This window comes from Trachypithecus francoisi, unplaced genomic scaffold (assembly GCF_009764315.1).
Source record: "Trachypithecus francoisi isolate TF-2019V2 unplaced genomic scaffold, Tfra_2.0 Contig01579, whole genome shotgun sequence".
NCBI classification, from domain to species: domain Eukaryota; kingdom Metazoa; phylum Chordata; class Mammalia; order Primates; family Cercopithecidae; genus Trachypithecus; species Trachypithecus francoisi.
In genome coordinates, this window is record NW_022681442.1 from 24498950 (window position 1) to 24521908 (window position 22959).

A 22959-nucleotide genomic window follows, 5' to 3' on the forward strand; every position below is an offset into this window, starting at 1 on the left:
AGTCGCCAAACTTGGTTTAACATGTGGCCTGGTTTTTACTCTCTGTTACCAATGGTAGAATAAATGTTTATAATTCCTTTATGTGGCTTCGGCAAAAAAGCTGCTCACAGACGTACAATTATTATATGTTTGTTCCAATGTGCTGCATTTGGACATAACCCATGGAAATGGTTAGACCCTTTGGCCCAGCATCATCTCTGATTTGCTTTTTTATTGTTTCCCTTCTTGGTTCAGGGCATGCATTTGTTAGATCCTACAAATAATCCTCAATGTATTTGTGGTGGAATGTGCTCAGGGTTTTGGAATTGCTCTAGAGTCAGTGGTTCTGCCACCAACTGCCATTGTGGACTTGGGCAATTTATTTAACTTTTTAAAAGCTTTCATTCACCATAATGATGATAATCACAATATCTAACATTTGAATGGCCAGGCTTCACATACAGTATTTCACTTGATTATCATCATCATCCTATGAGGTAGGAGCTGATAATATTCTATACCTTCATGATGAGGAAACCAGAGCATCTAGAGGTTAAGTTACCTCCCACGGTGGCAGGGTCAGGGTACCAGCCTGGCAGTCTGACTCCACAGCCTGTGCATTGAAATCAGCCTATGCAAACTTAAATGCCTGAGAGGGCCACACGAGTGATGGTAGAGGGCTCCGGTGACTGAATGGAGAGTCCACATCCTTCAAGCAGCAGGTAGCTGCTACACTCTTCCAACTAATTTTGTTATGTGGGAACATAAACCCAGTACTTCCAGATCTTCCAGGTTTTTGTTTGTTTGTGTGCCTTTTTAAGAGAAGCAAAAACTCCAGTCTGATATTTTTCAATGCTGAGAACTGAGCCACTTTGTTTTACAAACATACTGAGGGCTAATACTGTGTAGGACAAACCAAACATGATTTGAGGCCACTGTTGTTTGCTAGTCCAGTCATCTGATACAATATAAAATGAACTAAATAATCTCTAAATCCCCTTGTAGCACCAAAATTCTCTAGAATTCTGTGATTATCTTGACTCTGGGGTCCACATACATATCTTTTCAAATTGCTGTCTTCCAAACTTCCTAAGTAGTTTTTCTGGAGTGGGTAACTAAGAAGACCTTGCCTGTCAAAGGTACCTTTACGCTCCCGGTTCTCTTTGTTTAAAACCATGAAAAGATATTGTACATTTTCCCATAAAGTATGCAATTATTCACCCTCTTTTTCCCTGGAACATCTTTTCTTTTTTGGCTCCATTTCAACTCCCACCACCCTGAACCAAACCTCCAAAATTTTATACCAGTACATTTGAATAGACTCTTAAATGTCTTCTCTACCACTTATTTTTCTAGACCAGGAGTTGGCAAACTACAGCCTGAGAGACAAATCTGGCTTATTGCCTGTTTTGTAAATAAAGCTTTATTGGAACAGAGCCGTGCCCATTTGTTGACATATTGTCTATTGCTGCTTTTGTGATACAACGGCAGCATTGAGTAGTTATGACATTTTGTGGTCCACAAACCAAAAATACTTACTATTTAGTCCTTTTTTTTTTTTTTTTTTTTTTTTTTTTTTTTTTTGAGATGGAGTCTTGCTCTGTCACCCAGGCTGGAGTACAGTGACACTATTTCCGTTCACTGCTACCTCCACCTCCTGGGTTCAAGCGATTCTCCTGCCTCAGCCTCCTGAGTAGCTGGGATTATAGGCGCACACCACCATGCCTGGCTAATTTTTGTATTTTTAGCATAGATGAAGTTACACCATGTTGGTCAGGCTGGTCTCAAACTCCTGACCTCATGATCTGCCTGTCTCAGCCTCCCAAAGTGCTTGGATTACAGGCGTGAGCCACCATGCTCAGCCACTATTTAGTCTTTTAAGAAAAACTTTAATACCTGCTAATCCATTCCTTACATAGCTGTCAGATTAAACTTTCTATTTCTAGTACTGTATGTATCACCTCTGTGCTCAAAAATTTGTAATCATTTTCCATGCTTTATTATACACATAAAGACTCCTAGGGATTACTTAGTCTGGAATTAGAGACCATTCACAAAGGCCATCTTGTATCTTTTCAGTCATATTTTCTAACATCATTCTGATCTCCATCCTGACTGGTTAAAATGTTTAACCACAGGTCAGGCATGGTGGCTCATGCCTGTAATTCTAGCACTGTGGGAGGTCGAGGCGGGTGGATAACCTGAGGGCAGGGGTTCGCCACCATCCTGGCCAACATGATGAAACATTGTCTCTACTAAAAATACAAAACAATAAAAGAGGTTGTAGTGAGAGGAGATTGTGCCATTGCACTCCAGTTTGGGCAACAAGAGCGGAACTCCATCTCAAAAAAAGAACACGATGAACCACACACATATCATGCTCACTCGAACTCTGACATTTTGAGAATGTGCTACCATTCTGCAAAGTAATTTGCTGTTCAACAGTCTTTATGATATTCAGTGGACATTTATGATTTGGATTAAATAAGTTATTATTGAAACCCTACTGTGTGTCAAGGTTGCTGGTATTCCAGCACAAATAATCTCATTTGCCCCATATCGGCTCATATGTAAAAGACGCATATTTGTCTATTGTGTAATTATTCACTGACAATATACTGGTGCTTTCTTTATGTCAGGTTCTGTCCTTGCACAAGAAACTATCAAAACACAACAAAATTCAACAGGAACAAATTCACAATCCAATGCATGACACAGGTTAAACAAATAATGAAAGTAATTTGCTTCAGTCATAATAGAAACATGATACTGAAGAAGCACAGATGATTGTCTATTCACTCTGATGAACAGACAACCTACAGAATGGGAGAAAATTTTTGCAATCTACCCATCTGACAGAAGTCTAATATCCCGAACCTACAAGGAACTTAAACAAATTTACAAGAATAAAACAACACCATCAAAAAGTGGGCAAAGGATATGAGCAGACGCTTCTCAAAAGAAGACATTTATGTGGCCAAGAAACGTATGAAAAAAAGCTCATCATCACGGATCATTAGAGAAATGCGAATCCAAACCACAATGAGATACCATCTCATGCCAGTTAGAATGGCGATTATTAAAAAGTCAAGAGACAATAGATGCTAACAAGGCTGTGGAGAAATAGAAACGCGTTTACACTGTTGGGGGGAGTGTAAATTATCTCACCCATTGTGGAAGACAGTGTGGTGATTCCTCAAGGATCTAGAAACCAGAAATAATAAAAACCTTCAGTGTTTCTGAAGAGGAGAGAGGCAATCAGATTCTACCTAGATTGTAAATTCCTGCATGGCAGAAATTACATTTTGTGCATTTCTTTTTCTCCCACAGGGTCTACCAGCTCTTCCTTGAACATAGTAAACCTTCAGTAGATAGTTGTTTATTGATTAATTTCTTCCTGAGGGGGAAGCATTTCTGGCTGGCTGGTAGCCAACAACATTTTGAGTTTTATCTGAGCCCGATAAAATGCTGACACCAACATAGTTTTTAAAAAAGCAGCAAATATTGTTAAGGTGATGAGAAGCGTCAGATTCATGACATTTCTCAGTGCCTGTCACCTTCATTCCAGTAGTCAGAAGTGTTGTTTTCAGCTTTCAGCAAAATGTGGGCAAAGTTGAAACTACCTAAAAGAAACTGGACGTTTGTTCTCATTTAAACCACTTGTAAGGTAAGGTTGGAAAATGGTGGATCTCTAAACTCTGAGGGAGACATGCAGTTACTATTATTATTTAAATCAGAGGGAAATGAGATAATGGAGAAACTCCCTGAAGCAGTTGATAGAATGGGAGGGTTTTGCTTTTCCTCCAGATGTGTAAAACCCAAGCCTTTGGCCTTCTGTGTTGTAAGCAGTAGGAATTATCAGCCTGTGCTAATTGTCAGGAGCTGCCAGGAGTGATGGAGGGCTGCAGGCATTGCTGATGTGAGTGTTAGACCTCAGGTTTTCTTTGTGGCATTGACAATTTAAAAAGAAGAGACATTTTGAAATTTGTCATTTGAGGTAGTTTAACTCTCAAGGAACTATTTTGTTTCCGTCCTCAACAAAACCTTGGATTGCATTTTCATTCTCAAAACTGCATAAAGCTGGGGTAATAGAGCAGCTCTACCTTTGACTTGATTGTAAGAAGAGTCAGGGTCCTTCTTTCTTTTAACCTGAACCAGTTTCTCCTACTGTAGTTCTGCTGCAGACAGACTTGGTAATTAGCAAGGCTGGTAAATAACAGCTTCAAAACCTAGGTTTGGAGACCGAGTCTGGTTTTGGCTTCTGGTGTCTAGGGCCGATTTATCCAGGGGCCACAGTCTCTAGAGCCTGTGAAGGTCACCCTGCATCCTTGTGGATCTCTCGTTAAGCTTCTGCCACCCTTCTCTCATTGCTGTCCTCACCGTCACTGAGTTGTACCACATCACCATACTCACTCTCCACCCAAACATCTCTGGGCTTCACATTTGCATTCCTCTGGTCTCACAAAGACTTCTGTATTGAACGTGCTTCACATTTTCCAGCACTTCGGCTAAATAGACCTGGATACAGTGAAACCGTCTTTATAAAACTTTCCAGATTCCCATCCCCCTACTAGGCATTTTGCATACACTTCTATCATAATACTTATCACATTATATAAAGTTGTCTGAAGACCCCAAAGATCAATTTAAGAGCATAGAACTCATTGTGCTATTGCAGTGGAATATCTGCATCACTTAGTCCCCATGTTTGGCCCACAGTAATTGCAATCATAAAATAAATAACAATAGCTATGATGTCACAGCAAGTTACTCTGTGCTAGTCATAACATCAAATGCAGTAGCACAAGTAGATGCTCATTTAACCCTTGTAAATGGAAGAAAAAGCCTCATGACTGACTCTCACTCCAACCTATCCTACTCCAGATCCAAACAAATTCCTGTTATGCAAGGAAATCACCTTTATCTTTATTGTGCCTGCCTCCCTGCCAGGCACTACCATTCAGTAATTCTGCCAAGTGGTATCTTTCCTCCTGACAGAGTGCTAAACAGTGATTTATTGCTTGAATACACATTGCTTTCATGGAAGTGATTTGTTTAAAACAACATAAAACACTAAATAAATTATTCATTCCATGCTAATTCTTCACTTTTATGTGATGTAGTAAGCGTCAAAATAAGCAGCCTGTGGGGCATTTTATTTTTGCCACATTAATCTTGGACGATTTAAGGGGGGAAAAAATTGAAGGAAACCTAAAGAAGAGGTTCCATTTTCAAGAAAACAGATTTTTTCTTTTTTTCTAGAGCCGCCAGCAGCAGCAGTTCTAGCAGACATGCTTGTCTCTCCTGTCCCCAGGGGCTCTGTGAGTTACCTGCAAGACCTCCTTGCAATCTTATTCCATGTTGTGAACAGTGGCTCTTTTTCTTTGCAAAGAGTGATTCACAGTGGCCCCAAGCCTTGTCACAAGGGCAGGAAACAAGTGGGTTCTTTCCTGGGAGATTTGCATTTTCTGGGGCAGACAGGGTGTTGGGTTTCTAAATTTCACTGGTGTCTTGATTTCGGATTAAGGGATTATAAAGTGAAAGAAGCAGCAGGGACATACTTACCCATTCCTGCAACTGTTTTTCCGCTTGGAATAGAGGTATCATTTGTTTCTAGCCTTCCTTAACCTTCTTTACTGGAAATCTCCTTTCTTTGAATTGGGGACATTGGAGTGATTTTCAGTTTAGGAAAGTCTTCTCTTAGCAGAGGAGAAGACAGATGGTCTTCTTGTACATTCTTGGGAAGCTTCACTCTTCTTTTCTGAACATGACCCCTTCACGTTTTGTACCTGCTGAGGGGGGAGCAAGGGCTTGTGCTCTCTGCCTGTGGAATCCACCAAGATCTCAGTGAATGTGATACAAAGATGACCCCTCAGCCCCAATGGTAGAAGAGCTGACACAAGCCATCCTTCAAGGCCCTACTGCCAGATCAGAAGCCAAGAAGATCCAAGATTAAATATGTACGACTCAAGCCCCAGCCAATTTTTATCTTCTGTAAGAGAGCAACAAAAAACATCTCCCCAGTGCTGTAGAATGGATTAAATGACATACTGTGTGTAAAGCACCTAGCTGGTTTTAAGAGCTTGAAAAGGTCCCTACCTGCATGTAGCTAGAGATTGTCCCCTTCTCTTTATTCCCATAGTAATTCATCTCTAAAGCATTCAACTCAAACCTGTCAGCTCGGTATGTCTCTACACAGCTATGAGGGGTAATGAGAGCAGGCATCTGTTTACTCTTGTCTACAGCACTGAGCTTTGGACTCAGACTGTTCAGGTTCAAATCTCAGCCCCCCCACCTAGCTGATCTTGGGCAAGTCACTCAAACTTTATGGTCAAGAAAAAAGAAGAAAGGTAAGAAATATTGCTTTAAAGGATAGTTGACAAGGTATATAGATTATGTTATTCAAAATGCTTAGGAGAATGACACAAATAAAAAATAAAGTCGGTGATAATCCAGTTAGAAGGGGAATTCTAATTTTTTTTTTTTTTTTTTTTTTTGACAGAGTCTCACTCTCACCCAGGCTGGAGTGCAGTGGTGCAATCTCAGCTCACTGCAACCTCTGCCTCCTAGGTTCCAGTGATTCTCCTGCCTCAGCCTCCTGAGTAGCTGGGATTGCAGGTGCACACCACCATGCCTGGCTAATTTTTGTATTTTTAGTACAGATGGGGTTTCCCCATATTGGTCAGGCTTGTCTCGAACTCCTGACCTCTGGCGATCCACCTGCCTCAACCTCCCAAAGTGCTGGGATTACAGGCGTGATTGATTACCAGCATGAGCCCCTGCACCCAGCCTGGGGAATTGTAATTTTATCATTCCCCTTTAATAATAAAAAGAGGTTAAATGAATTAACTAAAGTCATACAAGGTGTTAGTATTGGCCCTGTACCCAGAATCCAGCCCTTTCAACCTCTTGCGTTAACTCTCGCCCTGCCACCATACATACTCTATTTGGCCTTGCTGCTATTACACAGACGAAGAGACTTTGAGAGTCTCAAAGGAAATAGTTGAAAAATCTGGAATTCAGACTTTGATTCAAAATTTGCACCCTGTTATATTTGCACTGACCCAGGGCTGTCTTTTCCTAGATAGAAGAAACTGACAGAATGGGAAGTGGATCTCTGCAGTGTCCTGGCCAACCTTCAAAAATCCCACAGAGCTGTGCGTGAAAGCTAACACTCTTGAATGAAAGGACAGGAAAATCAATAAACCTTTGGATTAGATCATAGACATGTTTTACAACTGCTCAGCCCTCACAAAAGAGTTACACAGCATTGAATTATGTGTAACATTTAATCCTTTAATCAGCCTAAGCTTTCAAGAGGAAATCCAAAGTATTTGCAATGTCATTCCTAAAATTGGAATTTGATAAAATGGCAGTGCTGGTAGATTGCAGTTTCTCAGGGTATTGTGATGTGACTCAACTCAAGAGGCTAGTTAGAATAATTGCTCATGTAACTGAAACATGTTGTTAATGCCTGGAAAAGCCCATCATCAATATAACCACAGTCATTCAGTCAGATGATCATCAAATACTGACATTCCTTAGGTCAGTGATAGGATATTACGTATTAGTTCACATGGAATTGTGAGAGGATATGGGGCACTGGCGTGATGCTGATTTGAACATCAGCACAGGAGCCAGGCCATTCTTAGAGGTCATATTTTGAAATTTAAACTTTAAGATCAGTGAGAGCCACAGATATGTTTTAAGGAGTGGGGAAAGATGTTTAGACTGCTATTTTTTAAACTATTGTGGTGGCAACAGTGTAAAGGGTGACCTGAGGAAAGCAAGATGAGATGCTGTAAAAATTGTCGGAAGCAGCCTGGTCTTGGTGGCTCACACCTGTAATCCCGGCACTTTGGGAGGCCGAGACAGGTAGACCACCTGAGGTCAGGAGTTTGACATGAGCCTGGCCAACATGGTGAAACCCCATTTCTGCTGAAAATTAAAAAAAATTTAAAAAAATTAAAAAATTAATTTGCTGGGCATGGTGGTGGGGGCCTGTAATCCCAGCTACTTGGGAGGCTGAAGCAGGAGAATTGCTTGAACCCAGGAGGTGGAGACTGCAGTGAGCTGGGATCATGCCATTGCACTCCAGCCTGGGCAACAAGAGCGAAACTCAGTCTCAAAAAAAAACAAAAACAAAAAAGTTGTTGGAAGCATTGTGATCTTCTGGTTGACGTAGCCTAGATCAGTTGAGGTGAGGTTAGATGGTAGAGGTATATACAACTTAGAGATTGGCCAGGTGTGGTGGCTCATGCTTGTCATCCCAGCACTTTGGGAGGCCAAGGCAGGCAGATCACCTGAGATCAGGATACCAAGACCAGCCTGGCCAACAAGGCGAAACCCTGTCATCTCTACTAAAATTTAAAAAATAAACCGGGTGCGGTGTCACACATCTGTAATCCCAGCTACTCGGGAGGCTGAGGCAGGAGAATCGCTTGAACACAGAAGGCAGAGGTTGCAGTGGGCAGGGATCACGCCATTGCACTCTAGCATGGGAGACAAGAGTGAAACTCCATCTCCAAAAACAAAAGAGAGATTGGTTACATTTGGAGGGAAGAAGGGGATAAAAGAGTCAAGGAAGACTCAGAATTCTTAGTTTGAACAATGATAATAGTACTTACTAAGACTGGCAACACTAGCGACAGAGTAGGCCAAGGTATTCCGCATTGAATGGTATTGTAATCGGAAGAGACCCTGGCAAACATATAGTGCAGCCATGGAGGAAACTGAAGCCCAAAGAAGTATGATGACTTTCTCCCATCCAAGAACTAACCAGGCCCGACCCTGCTTAGCTTCCGAGATCAGACGAGAACGGGTGCGTTTAGGGTGGTATGGCCGTAGAGTATATTGACTTTCTTAGTGTCACAGAGTATTGGCAGCAGAGCCTGGGCTCAGGTCCATATCTCCTGATTCATAGCCTAGGACTGCTAAAACGGATAGTTTCATTGAAAAGGCTTAATGAGCATCTAATGGGGAATCCTATCCAAAGGTGAATTTACAGTGAAGCTAATGAAGCTTAAGATTCAGGGCCTTCATGGGCACTGGCTGCTATGAATGTTGGGAGTTTGGGGAGTTGTCAGTTGTTCCAAGTGGAGAGAGGAAGCCAGGATGCAATCAGAAAGCATTTCTGTATACTTATTTCTGCTGAACCACCTGAAGGCATCTCAGAACAAAAGTATATCTATCTCTAAAGCACTATTAATTTCTTGTGATCTAATTTCTTGGGCTAGTAAGTATGAAGTTTTAGATCTCATTTTATTTATGACTTTGTATTATTTTTCATAAAGAGAAGCTCAACATTGGATAACTTTCATCCCCACAAAACGTGGGTCTAGTCCTGATCCTGGATCTACTTCTCCCAACTCTTCCATCTCAGAACTGGCCCAATCCAGTCCTTCTGTACCTAGCTAGGCCTGCTTCAGGGACAAAATCAGCAAATGGTATATTAAGATTATTTTTTGCTCTCAGATATTCCTTATTCAAGAACTAGTTCTTCTAAAAGTATAACCTACACTATTTGTGAAATGAGGTGGTTGGAGTTAGATAATCTTTCCAGTCCCTTCCAATTTTAAGTTTCTTTTAAAAGAATAACAAAATTCTAAATTTTTATACCCACCCACTAGCCATGCCATTGTAAAGAATTAGAACTAGAATCACATGGAAACATTTTGGTTCTGTGACTAAAAGACAAGGAATATATAAAAATCACTTAACCTCTGTGGGATTTTTCCCTAACAGAAAGTCTTGTTATTTATTAACACATTTTACTTGGAATTTTAAGATGTTACTTAAATTTTAGTTTCAAGCCAGATTTTTTTAAGCTTTGAATTTCCTTTTAGGCAAATCGTGTCTTACCACACCTTAGCACTCAGACAAGGCAAACAAAAGATCTGCTAATAGACAAGTCAGTTGTTATTGTTGATTGATTATAATTTCTTAAGAGAGTAAAATGCTTTTCTTCCTCCCTTGCCTACCTTAAGACTTTCCCATAGTAAAAGATCTGACACTTGCTTATTGACTATCTCTGGTGTTTTATTCTTGTTGCTTTTGTTAGTTGTACTTTATGGTAAATAAGAGGAGACAATGAGAAGAAAAGTTAAAAGCTTGCATTCTTTTCAGTTTTTATTCCAGTTTCTTATTGAGGTTTATGTTCTGACACTTGGAACGCAGTAATATGCATCGCATTATTTATTAGCTTCCTGCAAGTGTCTTGTGTTGACCTTGAATAATAATACTTTTTAGAGTTGAGTTGACTTCTTCAGACCTGTGAATAAACAGCATAAAAAAACAAGATGGTGAAGCGGAAACGGAAATACTTGCTTCATTTCTTCCTATTGAAGCTAAATATATAAAGGCTTAGGAACAGAAGGGCCCCTCATCGTTAACACACAGTTTGCTGCTTAATGGTGTGTTCACTTTGTGTGCGGGTTCTCACATAGGAAGAATCTTAATATTTAGATAGTGCCTGTAATTCAGACAGATACTGATTTGAGAGCATGGAAATCTGTCTTTCTCAGATCATCACCTCAGGGAAGTTGGAAGAGAATTTCTCCAGCCCTTACTTCCCTTCCATCTCGCTCCTGCAAAACCTGGCTTGTATCCCTCTTAAGTACCTGGCACATCTTTTCTCTTTTTTTTTCTTTTTTTTTTTCAATAGACTTTCAGAGAGAAGATAATACAGTACATATTTTCTTACTGTTTTACAGCTGTAAACTGAGAATTCTGTGCATTGTCTGTGTTTGTGCAGCTGTGTATCAGGTGAGCTAATTTGAGTAGATACTAGCTTGAAGAAGGTTGGTTATAATCTCTCTTCCCTTCTAAGCATTGGAGGGGAATGAGAACAGGGTTTAAGAGTTTGGTTCTTTAGCTATAAAACAATGGGCTTGCACAAGATATGCTAGGTGCTTTCCTCCAACTGCAGCTCTGGAGGCAACCACACTAAGTTGCCAGCTTCTCCCCCTATTCCCTAGCCCTCAGTTAATTTCAGGTCTTGAAGCTTTGGCTTTTGGTCTCTAGGTCTGTTTCATTTTTCTGTTGTACTATCCATATGTAGAAAGATCTTGTCTTGAATATGCATTTTCCTCACATTTTGTATAATTATCTCATCTTGGTACTCTTTTGGGATTACATTGGTGCAGCTATTTGGTTTTTTTCTAGAAAAAATATTTAATTTAGCATCTCCCTTATTTTCCTGGTTTAGTGTAAAAGAAAGTTAAAATCATTTGGGGCAGAATAATTTACCAAGAGGAAGAAGAATATGCAGTGGTCAATTAGGTACTGTATATGGATATGTATTTTGAGAATTATCCTCTTTTTATTATTCAAAATAAAAATGAACAGGAGAAGGCGGTGGCAGAGGAGGAAACAGGACAAGTGTCCTCAGTCTCTCTGGTCTGGCAAGGTGAAATTAATAGATTTTGGAGGGAGTGCATTTTTTTTTTTTTTTTGAGTGGATAGCATCTCTGAACTTGGTAAGTAGAAGAACCTGTCAAAAGTTAAAGATTGTATTTTCAAGATTTGCATCAAAAAGCAACTTAAGTCTAGTGGATTTGACAAGTTTAGTTTTGTTTACTAAATATAAAGACCTATGACTAGAGTCTGATAGTTTAGCCTTATTAAAATATTGTTTTTTTTTTTGTTTTTTTGCTTGTTACTAACAGGAAGGAACTTAGCTTTCAGCAAAGGGAGAAAACACGTGAGTTCCCTTGAGTGACAGCTGCAGTATTTCTCACATGGCAGCTCCTGGGACAGGAAGATTCCTGCAACTCAGGTGCAGATTTTATGTCTTAGCTACAAATGACCTCTGGCTCTGTGGGGAAACTGAGTCAGGAGGCTATAGCAAATTTACCAAAAAGTTTTTTGCTCTTCAGGACGGCTCTCCATGTGCTACAATTTGCTGTGTCTAATGTTGATTCGGTTATCTGTATGTCCCTAACTCTGGCTGCATCACTGTTGGTTGGTTTGCCTTTTAATTTCCCCAGGAGGGATGCAGTGGCTGTTTCACTCCCTCAATTTCAGTGCCATGCAGAGGATTTTACATAAACAAACATGACATTAAATTTGGTGTGGACTGCTACGAAATATAAAGGGCATTTAAGGATTAAATACTTTTCAGAGGCAAAAATACACTAACTGCTTTCTGGATGCTTTCCTGTACCCCAAATTAGTCCACTGTTCTTACTGTTTTTTCATTTCCTCAAGTATGTTTGTCTATACCAGATTACTTTTGTCTGATGACTTCAACTGTTCATGTGTGTGAGTATGTGTGGTGTGTGCGTGCACATGTATCTCCATCCTCCATCAACCTTTCAACTCTCCTCTGGAGCACCATGATCCAGCTTAGCCATTATTGATTTCTTTCCCCTTTGTTAACTCAAAAAGAGTGTAATTATGCATTCACTTAAATCTGAATGATGATACTGTAAAACCATCTGTGGAAATCTGCAGTTCGCTGCGTTGGCATTCTCTGTCAGGAACCCCTGATCTGGCAGCAGCCAAGTTCTCTAGTAATTTAAATGGAAGGATCAATTCCTAAAGAGGATTTTACCAGGGCTCAAAACTTTAAAAATGTAATAATTAAATTTTAAAATGACCCCAAAATGCCATTGACTTGAGGTCAGTAAAGAGTGAAAACTCAAGCATGTCTATGATCAGGAAAATATATTCCAGCAATGTCTAGAAGAAGGCAGAGTGAGAGAAGGGTTTGTGACTAACTACCGTGTCCGACAGGTAACAGGGCTTCAATAAATGTTTTTGAAATGAACAGAAAGTGAGGGCATTTCACTGATTCTGCCTTGCCTCTAATCATCATCATACCTATGTTAGACAGGATACCAGAGAGGAAAGTTTAGCACAGTGATGAGGATTCCATATGTGATGTGAGTTAGACTTCAAATTACTAGCTCAGTAATTTAACGTACTTAGCTTCTCTCTGGCTCAATTTCATCATCAGAAAACAATGAGATAATTGACATTTCTTAATTATGATATCTGACACACACAGTAGACATCAAATAAATGCTAGATGTTAGTTCAGGATTCAGGTGACTTACTGAAAATCATACAGTGGTACACCCTAGTATTTGCTACTCAGCGGCCGTTCCCCACTCTTTCTTTGCTGGCAGAACCCACCTCTGATCATAGTAAATGTCAAGTGGAAATACCAGTTCCTTGTTTTCTCCATCTTTATTGCAACCACAGGTGGGCATGTGGCAGAATCCTGGTTGGTGAGGGTAAAGGGTGTTTACTGGCAGGGCTTTTGGGAAAGAGTTTCTTCCCTAGGTAGAAAAAACAAAACAAAAACAACAAAAACCCATGTATACACCAGAGGCCCTTCTTTACTCTGCTGAATATAACCACATCTTCAGGTGATGAAAAGAAGTGTTATGATCGTTTTGCAAACGTGAGGGTAAATAGCACTGAGTGCTGACACTGTCAGAGAGGACACATGGACATTGCTTGGGTCCTTGATGACATTGTAGGGCTAAATTAGTCCTGGAACCGTGTGAACTCTGGACTTCCTGCTATATGATATAATGAACCACTTATTGCTTGAGTCACTATTAGCATTCTGGTTTTTGCTGCAAGCAGCATTCTAATATATCTGGTGGCTTAACCAAGACTCAAAATCTGGTCTTGGCATGGTAACTCACACCTGTGATCTTAGCATTTTGTGGGGCTGAGGCATGAGGATCACTTCAGGCCAGGAGTTATAGAGTCCAGCCTGGGCAACATAGCAAGACCCTATATCTGGCCAGGCACCATGGCTCACGCCTGTAATCCCAGCACTTTGGGAGGCTGAGGCGGGTGGATCACGACGTCAGGAGATCAAGACCATCCTGGCTAACACGGTGAAACCCCATCTCTACTGAAAATACAAAAAAATAGCCAGGTATGGTGGCAGGCGACTGTAGTCCCAGCTACTCGGGATGCTGAGTCAGAACGGCATGAACTTGGGAGGTGGAGCTTGCAGTGAGCTGAGATCGTGCCACTGCACTCCAGCCAGGGTGACACAGCAAGACTCTGTCTCAAAAAAAAAAAAAAAAAAAAAAAAAAATTAGCCAGGCATGGTGGTGGGCACCTATAGTCCCAGCTACTCAGGAGGCTGAGGCAGGACCATAGCGTGAACCCAGGAGGCAGAGGTTGCAGTGAGCCGAGATCACGCCACTGCACTCCAGCCTGGGCGACAGGGGAGACTCCATCTCAATAAAATAAAATAAAATAAGATAAAATAAAATAGCCAGGCATAGTGGTGTATGCCTATAGTGCCATCTACCCAGGAAACTGAGGCAGGAGGATCACTTGAGCTCAGGAGTTCAAGGCTGTAGTGAGCTATGACTGCATCACTGCACTGTAGCCTGGGTGACAGAGTAGGACCTTGCCTGAAAAAAAATTAATTAAAAATCAAAATCTGATCATCTTCTGGTTCCAAAGCCTTTTCTGTTTTGAGCAGAGCACACTACCAGCCTAATATTTAAGGTCCTCCACAATAGTGCCAAAGCCTATCTCTGTATTCTAACATTGTGTGGGTCCTTACTCGTACTCTAACCTCTAGGTAAACCAGAAGACTTGACCTTTTCTTAATGCTTTCTGAGCTTTCTCTCTCAGTTCCTTTCCTTACAGTACCCTTTGTATACCTCTCATCTTCATCAGAATCACACTCATCTTCTGGGATTTGTCTTAAATGCATCCTTTTCTAAGAATTGTCTCCTGATTACACCTCTCTTACTTGCTCCTTGAAAGATACAAATACTTGGCTGGGCGTGGTGGCTCACGCCTGTAATCTCAGCACTTTGGGAGGCTGAGGCGGGTGGATCACAAGGTCAGGAGATCGAGACCATCCTGGCTAACACGGTGAAACCCCGTCTCTACTAAAAATACAAAAAATTAGCCGGGCATCATGGCAGGTGACTGCAGTCCCAGCTAGTCGGAAGGCTGAGGCAGGAGAATGGTGTGAACCCAGGAGGCAGAGTTTGCGGTGAGCCAAGATAACACCACTGCACTCCAGCCTGAGCGACAGAGCAAGACTCCGCCTCAAAACAAGAAAAACAAACAAACAAACAAAACAAAAGAAAAGAAACACTTTCCTCCTGCTTCACATCTTTTTTCCTTATATTTTGTAAGTATCTGTGTACGGGTCTGCCTCTCCACCACAAGACTGGGCTTTTAGAGACTCATATCAAATATCATTCCTTTCTTTGTATCCTCGCAACATGTATTTTAAAATTATTGCCTTTTAACAAAGCTTAATAAATGTTTATTAAATTAAATCTGCAGAATTTTGGAGCTGAAATTTCTTCTAAAGAAAGCTCTTATTTTCTGAGAATTATAGAGGTTCTTATTCTTGGATGTATGACCCCTCCCCCCAGGATTCAAGAGATGAGTAATATTATTAAAGTTATATTTATTGTTTTATGCCCATAAATTGTATCAGATAATATTCTTAAAGGATTCTTGGATCCCCATAAGAATGAGAACCTCTGTTTAAGTTGGAAAGTCAAATAAATGCTTACTGAGCCAAAGATACACAATCTGGAACATGCATATCTTAAGGAAAACTAGTGTGAGTTGGCTTCTTTTCCCTATAATTGGAGTGCAAAGAAAACAAAAACAAATCTCTGGCCATTGAACACTCCCCTTTTATTTTATCCAACTCTTTGATTCTCATGAAAGATTACTGCAGATCTCTTCAGCCTCCTTATTATTCTCTTCCCCCATATTTGCTTTCATCAGGATCTGTAAATACATCTAAACAAATGGTTTCTAGCAAGCTGCTGAAATAAGCAGAGAGGTGGTTATCTGAGCTTGGACCATGAAAAAACACTAAGGCCTACTGGAAGGTGGTGGGGACAGGACAAAGGTAGCCAGCATCAGCACCACCCAACCTGCTGGCATCTTCAATATGGTGGTTCTCTTGCTCACCTAAGCCAGACTGTGGCCCACGCCAGGCAAGAGCAATTATGACCATTAGTATGGCTAAGCACTGTCGAGTCTTGCCATGCGTTACAAGAAGCACCTGCCCATGCCATCCCTGAATCACCAGTGGTTGAGAGAAATACAAAAGAAATAGTGTTGTTTTATAGACTAGGACCTAGTCGTCGTCTACATTATTCAGGATTTGGAAATAGAGACCATAAGGAATGAAAGAAATTTTAGGATCTTGTGCCCTAATCCTAAGCCCATACTTTTGTTTCTTTTGAGATTCGATACTGCTTCTACAGTTGGACATAGAGGAAAACAGGAATGCAAATTATTATTAATTGAAGAGTGAAGAGTTATGTCCCCCTTTTCTTTTTCTTCCTCTTCTCTTCTTTTTCCTCTTCCTTTTTCTTTTCTTTTCTTTTTTTTTTTTTTTTTTTTTTTGGAGATGGTGTTTCGCTCGTTACCCAGGCTGGAGTGCAATTTCGTGATCTTGGCTTACCGCAACCTCCACCTCCTGGGTTCAAACAATTCTCCTGCCTCAGCTTCACAAGTAGCTGGGATTACAGGCATGTGCCACCACACCCAGCTAATTTTGTATTTTTAGCGGAGATGGGGTTTCTCCATGTTGGTCAGGCTTGTCTCCAACTCCCAACCTCAGGTGATCCTCACACCTTGGCCTCCCAAAGTGCTGGGATTATAGGCATGAGCCACTGAGCCCAGCCCTGATATGTCCCTATTTTCTAAGATGTCCTTGAGATGAGCAGTCGCCAGGCTAAGTATCCTTACAAATCCACTGACACACCCCCAACCTCCTGATGCAGAGCAGGTGAACCCCACAATTGGGGCTTAGCCTGGGAGGGTTCTTCACTCAGGAAAGAATTCAAGAGTGAGCTGATGGTAGAAGAAAGCAGGTTTATTAAGTGGCAATGTATAGCAGAGTGGCTACTCCTTCCAGAGCAGGAGTAACCCATAGGCAGTGTACCCAGAGTAGCAGCGTTGGGCTGTTTGCTAGCAATATTTATAACCACTTTTAATTACATGCAAATTAGGGGGTGGGCTATTCACAAATCTCTAGAAAAGGAATGGTAACTTCCAGGTGTTGCTATGGAATTTCTCAACTCTCATGGCGCTGGTGGGAGTGTCTTACCCTGAGGAGCAGCGAGGGCAACTAGAGATGGCCTTTGGTGCCATCTGCTAGTTCTGCAGGTTTCTTCATTTCTCCCTGCCGAGATCAGAAAATAAGTTCCTCCAGTCTCCTGCCTCACTTCCATCCCACTTTCTGTGGGGTGAATTATTTAGTAAATAAAAGGAGGAAGATACTATGTTTTTTGTTTTTAAGAAAAGAAATGGAAAATTCCTATGCTTCTATTTAGACAAGCATAGAAAAATCTTGGTTCTCTACAATCTACTACTTAGTTAATGCACAAGTTTTCAAAAGTTGCTGTGTGTAGAACCAGATTACCAGGAAGGTGTTCTCAGGTTCCTTAAATGTTTGGGATTTCATTTCTAAATTATATGTTAGGTTAATAATAAAAACCACGCTGTCATAGTCAAAGGTGTTACATGACTGATAATTGGCATGGTAGAGACTGCCTGTCTTATGCTTCTGGCAGGTTAATTCATTTCAATGCATACCTGTAAATAAGCTTGCTCTACCGTTTTGATACAACAGAATATTTTTCACTGACTTTTGGTAATTTACAGTAGAACAGTCTTATTAGTCATCCACATACCAGCATCTGTTTGTGAATGTTTTTGTTCTGTTACCCAGTGCAGAAAGGTTGGGGCCAGAAGGGAGGAATGAATTGACATTTTCCTCTCACAGAGTCCTTTGTGATGGTTTTTCAACTCTTTGTCCAGAGGGAGTGAGGGCTAGAGTTGATGGAATTATTCAGTAGGAGCTTTGTAAGGGCCTGAGCAAAGCGTCACTAATCGTTTGGGAGCCCGGGTTATGAAAATGTGGCTCAGTGCTGTGGGAGAAGCCTTTGCTCACTCCCTTGGACCCTCTCCCATTCCTGCACAGAACCTGACCTGTTACTATTTCTGGCACCCTTCTACCCTCCAAGGAATGGGTGATTTGAGAACAGTAGTTTGGCGAGTGGGCACCGGCATCCTCTCTCTGAGTATGTACCAACCGGGTGTGGTGGCTCACGCCTGTAATCCCAGCACTTTGGGAGGCCGAGGCAGGTGGATCACGAGGTCAGGAGATCGAGACAATTCTGGCCAACATGGTGAAACCTGTCTCTACTAAAAGTACAAAAATTAGCTGGCTGTGGTGGTGCGTGCCTGTAGTCCCAGCTACTCAGGAGGCTGAGGCAGTAGAATCGCTTGAACCCAGGAGGCAGAGCTTGCAGTGAGCCGAGATTGCGCCACTGCACTCCAGCCTGGCGACAGAGCGAGACTCCATCTCAAAAGAAAAGAAAAGAAAAAAAAAAAAAAAAAACGTATGGACCAAGTGAAGTTCCTCCCAAAAGTTTTGTAAGCGATAAATGTGGCAAGAAGGAGTCACACAGTGAAAGATGAAGTGCAGATGTCATGTGATGACAGCAAGTCCTAGACTGGCGAGGGACATACTTGAAACATGTTACTGTAGAAAGTCCTAGAAATAATTGGATGCTGAGGTCCTGCTACGGCACAGGTGGAGGTTATCAAGTCACAGATAACTTGGGTTATAGCTATTTAAAGATAATATCCTAAGATTTAGAGAGGAACCTTAAAAAGCTAGTACCATATGGTGATCACTTGAATCGGGGATGTTTTAACACTATATAATGAAAACAAGATACAGAAATAAATGGGATGCTGATGGATATGCCAGTTTGTGTGGGGGTATATGTGTTCATATGCATTTTGAGATGTATATGTGTTCATCAAAATAGCCTTGCTTTTTGATTGAAGTTATAATTGAATGCTATACACTTGGAGTTTTTCTATACATGAAAATTGTGTGCTGAATGAATAAAAATAAATTATGTGTATATTATTTAAGCACGTACGACATTTCACTTAATTAAAAAGTTCCACTGAAAGCTGGATACAGTGTGCTGCACCTTACTCCCACCTACTAGGGAGGGTAAAGTGGGAGGATCCCTTGAGCCCACAAGTTGAGACCAGCCTGAGCAATAGAGCGGGACTCCCATCTCCAAACAAAAATGAAAGCAAACAAAACAGCTCCATTGTGTTCCATTTTGAGTTTGAAAAATACACAAAAACAACAGAGAATAAGACCAGAGTAGGGAGGCAATTGCATCTTTTCACATTTTATCATTTAAATGTAGTGATTTTGACTCAGGTTCCCTTAACAGAAACTGATTTGTTAAATAGTATTGGCATAACAGAAAAGCAACAAACAAACAACAAAACATACCTAACATAAGGATGCATCATTGTTCAGGAATAAGATGGTAAATAATGCACAGAGGCAGTAAAGGGAAAAAAGAAAAAGAAATCTCAAATAATCGATTGAAAACATAACTAAAGGTTAGCAGTTCTCCCTTCTTTCTTGCTCTCGTTATGAAAACAGAAAGATTAAATAGATTGATTCAAGCAGATATGCTTTCAAATGCCATAAAGGACTCCTCTTCTGGTGCTGTATTGATAAACTGCCTGAGTGTATCACTAGCATTACAGTTTTACTAGCTCTGCAAGAAGAGGCAGGGAGCGGTTTCTACCTCCCTGCCTGCCTGCCCTGGGATTGCTTAAACAATTTCTGTGTGTGCTTGTGCGAGTGGCTCCACACCATTACATGCTGGGTTAAAGGGTTCCTTCTCTGGGGCGCCTTTGAATTCCCTCATCACATGAATGGGAGACACAGCCTGTGACCAGCTGAACTTCATTATTTAGTTTACTGCGGTATTGTATCAGGAGAGCAACTACCTAGAAATGCTTTATGCCCACACCCCTATTTTCTTGGTGGGGGATTTATAGGCTTATTCGGCAAAATGGTACTGAGATGGAGTAGCAACATCATTCTGTGTCTTCAAACAAACAGCCACCCTGCTGCCACTGATCAGTGTTCCTGGGATGGCAGTGATTGAAATTTAGCACTGAGCGCGACTTAATTGGCACATGGATCTGTTAAGCATATGCCCCCACCACAGGCATGCCATCTGATGTGCCCATAGGGTGTCCTGCACCTCACACGTGCTCACGTTTTGCTAAAGAAGCAAGTTTTGAACAGGACCTGGAAGGAAGGAAGCTGTGCTGTAGTTTAGGAGAGGGGTGGTCTTAGATGACAGGTACTCAGGGATCTCTGCCTGTTTTTAAGTTACTGTAATTTTTTTTTCCCCCTTGAACTCAGAACAAACCTAAGGTCAGAGAGTTCCAGTTTGCTTGCTGTGAAATTAAAAAAGTTAAGAATGTGTTCACTGATGCTTGTGCCTTCAGTAAATCAAACACTGTGCTAGTAGAGTGGAACTTGGATTCAGCATTCCTCAGTAGCTTGCAGGCCCGGAATTGAAGGTTAGAATGTTCTCTGCTCACTGTGGCTAGAACTGATCCCTTGGCCTTCAGAGAAGAATTCAGGAAATCAATGTCGACATGTTTCTGCTGAGTTGGAAACAGCTGGGCTGGGCCAAATGTTCTGGGTTATGAGTACCAGGAGGAAAATACGAACTTCGACAGAAACTGAGCAAACCCATAATGTTTTTCCCTTATGTAAGAAGAGCGAGTAAAGGTGGAGAAATCAGTGGTTAGGAACGCACACTGCTCTGTGGAATCTTCTCAAGTGTCCTTGGGCTCATGTATTTCAAGTAACCAAGTGGACTGTGTTCATTGCTGCAGACACCAAGAGAAGCTGTCTTCTGGAGCAGCTGTGATGGGAAGAGTTTCAGTGTGACTGAGAAGGGGTATATAGCTCTTCATCAACTGCCCTTTTCTTTCATGAGCGCTTCTGTCCTAACCGGATCACGGACTCGTAGACTGAATCTGTTTTTCTTTGTGTTCTCTTCTGGCATCAGACAAAATCCTGGGCTCCTAATAAACGTTTAATATATGTTTGTTGAATTCTGAAAGAATGAAATGGTTTAGGTTCCTCTGGGTAAAGTTGAAAATAGTGCTGCTTTCGATTTCAGAGGAGGATTTGCTACGAAGCGAATATAGCTTAAATTTAGCCTTCTGCAATTCTACGGCTTCTTTCCTGAGACCTGTTCCTAATTTTTGATTTTATCTGTTTCTTATGGAGGGTTCCATAAGAAACAGATTACACAGTAATTATCTGGACCCCATGAAATAGATTTGCTCCTGTTAAAATGCTGTTGTTTAGCCCTGCCAATGTGGCTTCTATTTTATGGCTTTCCTAGAAATTGGAAGTCAGAAGAAAGTTAAAACCAAGCTCACATAGGGCAAAGGGAAGGAACTAACATTTAAGAATCCCATGCTAGGCCAGGCGCAGTGGTTCATGCCTGTAATCCCAGCACTTTGGGAGGCCAAGGCTAGTGGATCACCTGAGGTCAGGTGTTTGAGACCAGCCAGACCAACATGGCGAAACCCGATCTCCAAAAATGCAAAAAATTAGCCAGTCATGGTGGCGGGTTCCTGTATCCCAGCTACTTGGGAGGCTGAGGCAGGAAAATCACTTGAACCTGGGAGGCGGAGGTTGCAGTGGGCCGAGATTGCGCCATTGCACTCCAACACGGGCGATATGAGCGAAACTCCATCTCAAAAAAAAAAAAAACAAAAAAGACAAACCACCATGCTAATTGATATGTAATTTGTATTTATTCCCTAATTTAACTTCAAACAGCAATTCTTTTTGGGAGATAGCATTACTCTTCATCCCCCTTAATAAATGGGCATACTGACATTCTTTCAAAGAATTCTTTGCTATCTCCCAAAAAGATGGTAGCTGGGCACATTGGGTAACCTCAGTGCACCCAGCTACTAGGGCTGGAAACTAACCATTGACCTTCCTTTCTCCCAGGCATCTGCTCAGTGAGTACCTGAGTTGTGTTCATATTTGGCAGTTCTGCCAGCGTTCCCTAAAAGCATTAAACCCACTAGGGAAAGAAACGCCTGGAGGAGCAGTTAACCCTTGTTGCAGGGTGACAGGGAGAAAGGTGGGGAGAGGATAGGCCTAAGCAGTTCAGTGGAAAGGCAGAAAGGCACGCCAACCCTTTCCCAGTCAGCGCCGCAAATGCCGTAACAATTCATTCAATTATGCTAAGCGCCTATTAAAGGAATCCTAAGCCCTCCCTTGGGCCATTTCAGTTCTAAGAGATTGTAATTGTTTGAGACTAACCATGATTTCTTCTTTTGCCTTCAGGTGATTCTCATTTTGACAAAGCTCTATGACTATAACCTGGGGAGCATCACCGAGAGCTCACTTTGGAGGTATGTAGATAAATGGAGCTAATAATTACCTTGTTATTTAAGCATGATGCCTGCTACTGCTGTCCCACCCACTTTTTCCTGGCAGGAAGGTTCCTGGTAATGTGTACTCCTTGCTTTCTCTCTTTAGTGATGTGCTGGTCTTTATCTCCAGGCAGACCAGAGCTTTACCTTCTTTATAGATCCCTTCTTTTAATCAGTCAGATTCTTTTGCTAACCTGTACAATGGGTTGTGTTTGTGTACCGTCTCACTGACCTGTAAGTGTATTGGATCAGAAGTGAGAGTGGAAGTCTCTTTGCAGAAGGACTCAGCACAGCCTCTTGGTCTGTAGAATGAGGCTCTCTACCAGGGAAACTTTTTTTTTTCTATTATTATTTTTTGAGAAGGAGTTTTGCTCTTGTTGCCCAGGCTGGAGTTCGATGGCACGATCTCGGCTCAGCGCAATCTCTACCTCCCGGGTTCAAGCGATTCTCCTGCCTCGGCCTCCTGAGTAGTTGGGATTACAGGCATGCACCACCACACCTGGCTAATTTTTTGTATATTTGGTAGAGACTGGGTTTCTCCATATTGGTCAGGCTGCTCTCGAACTTCCGACCTCAGGTTATCTGCCAGCCTTAGCCTTCCAAAGTGCTGGGATTACAGGCATGAGCCGCTGTGCCCAGCCCAAAGCAACATTCTTTTACTAACTTCCCTTCCATGATGGTCCTGCAGCTCACCAGCAGCAC

General features: G+C 41.6%; 1 protein-coding gene across 3 annotated transcripts in view; it reads left to right on the forward strand.

Moving 5' to 3' along the window:
• SORCS1 (sortilin related VPS10 domain containing receptor 1) overlaps nt 1-22959 on the forward strand; it is a 597227-nt gene that overhangs the window by 186996 nt on the left and 387272 nt on the right. For all 3 annotated transcript variants that reach the window (XM_033183443.1, XM_033183451.1, XM_033183459.1), the window contains exon 2: nt 22169-22236. In XM_033183443.1, the coding sequence (XP_033039334.1) occupies nt 22169-22236 (68 nt within the window). The remainder of the gene's footprint in view (nt 1-22168; nt 22237-22959) is intronic.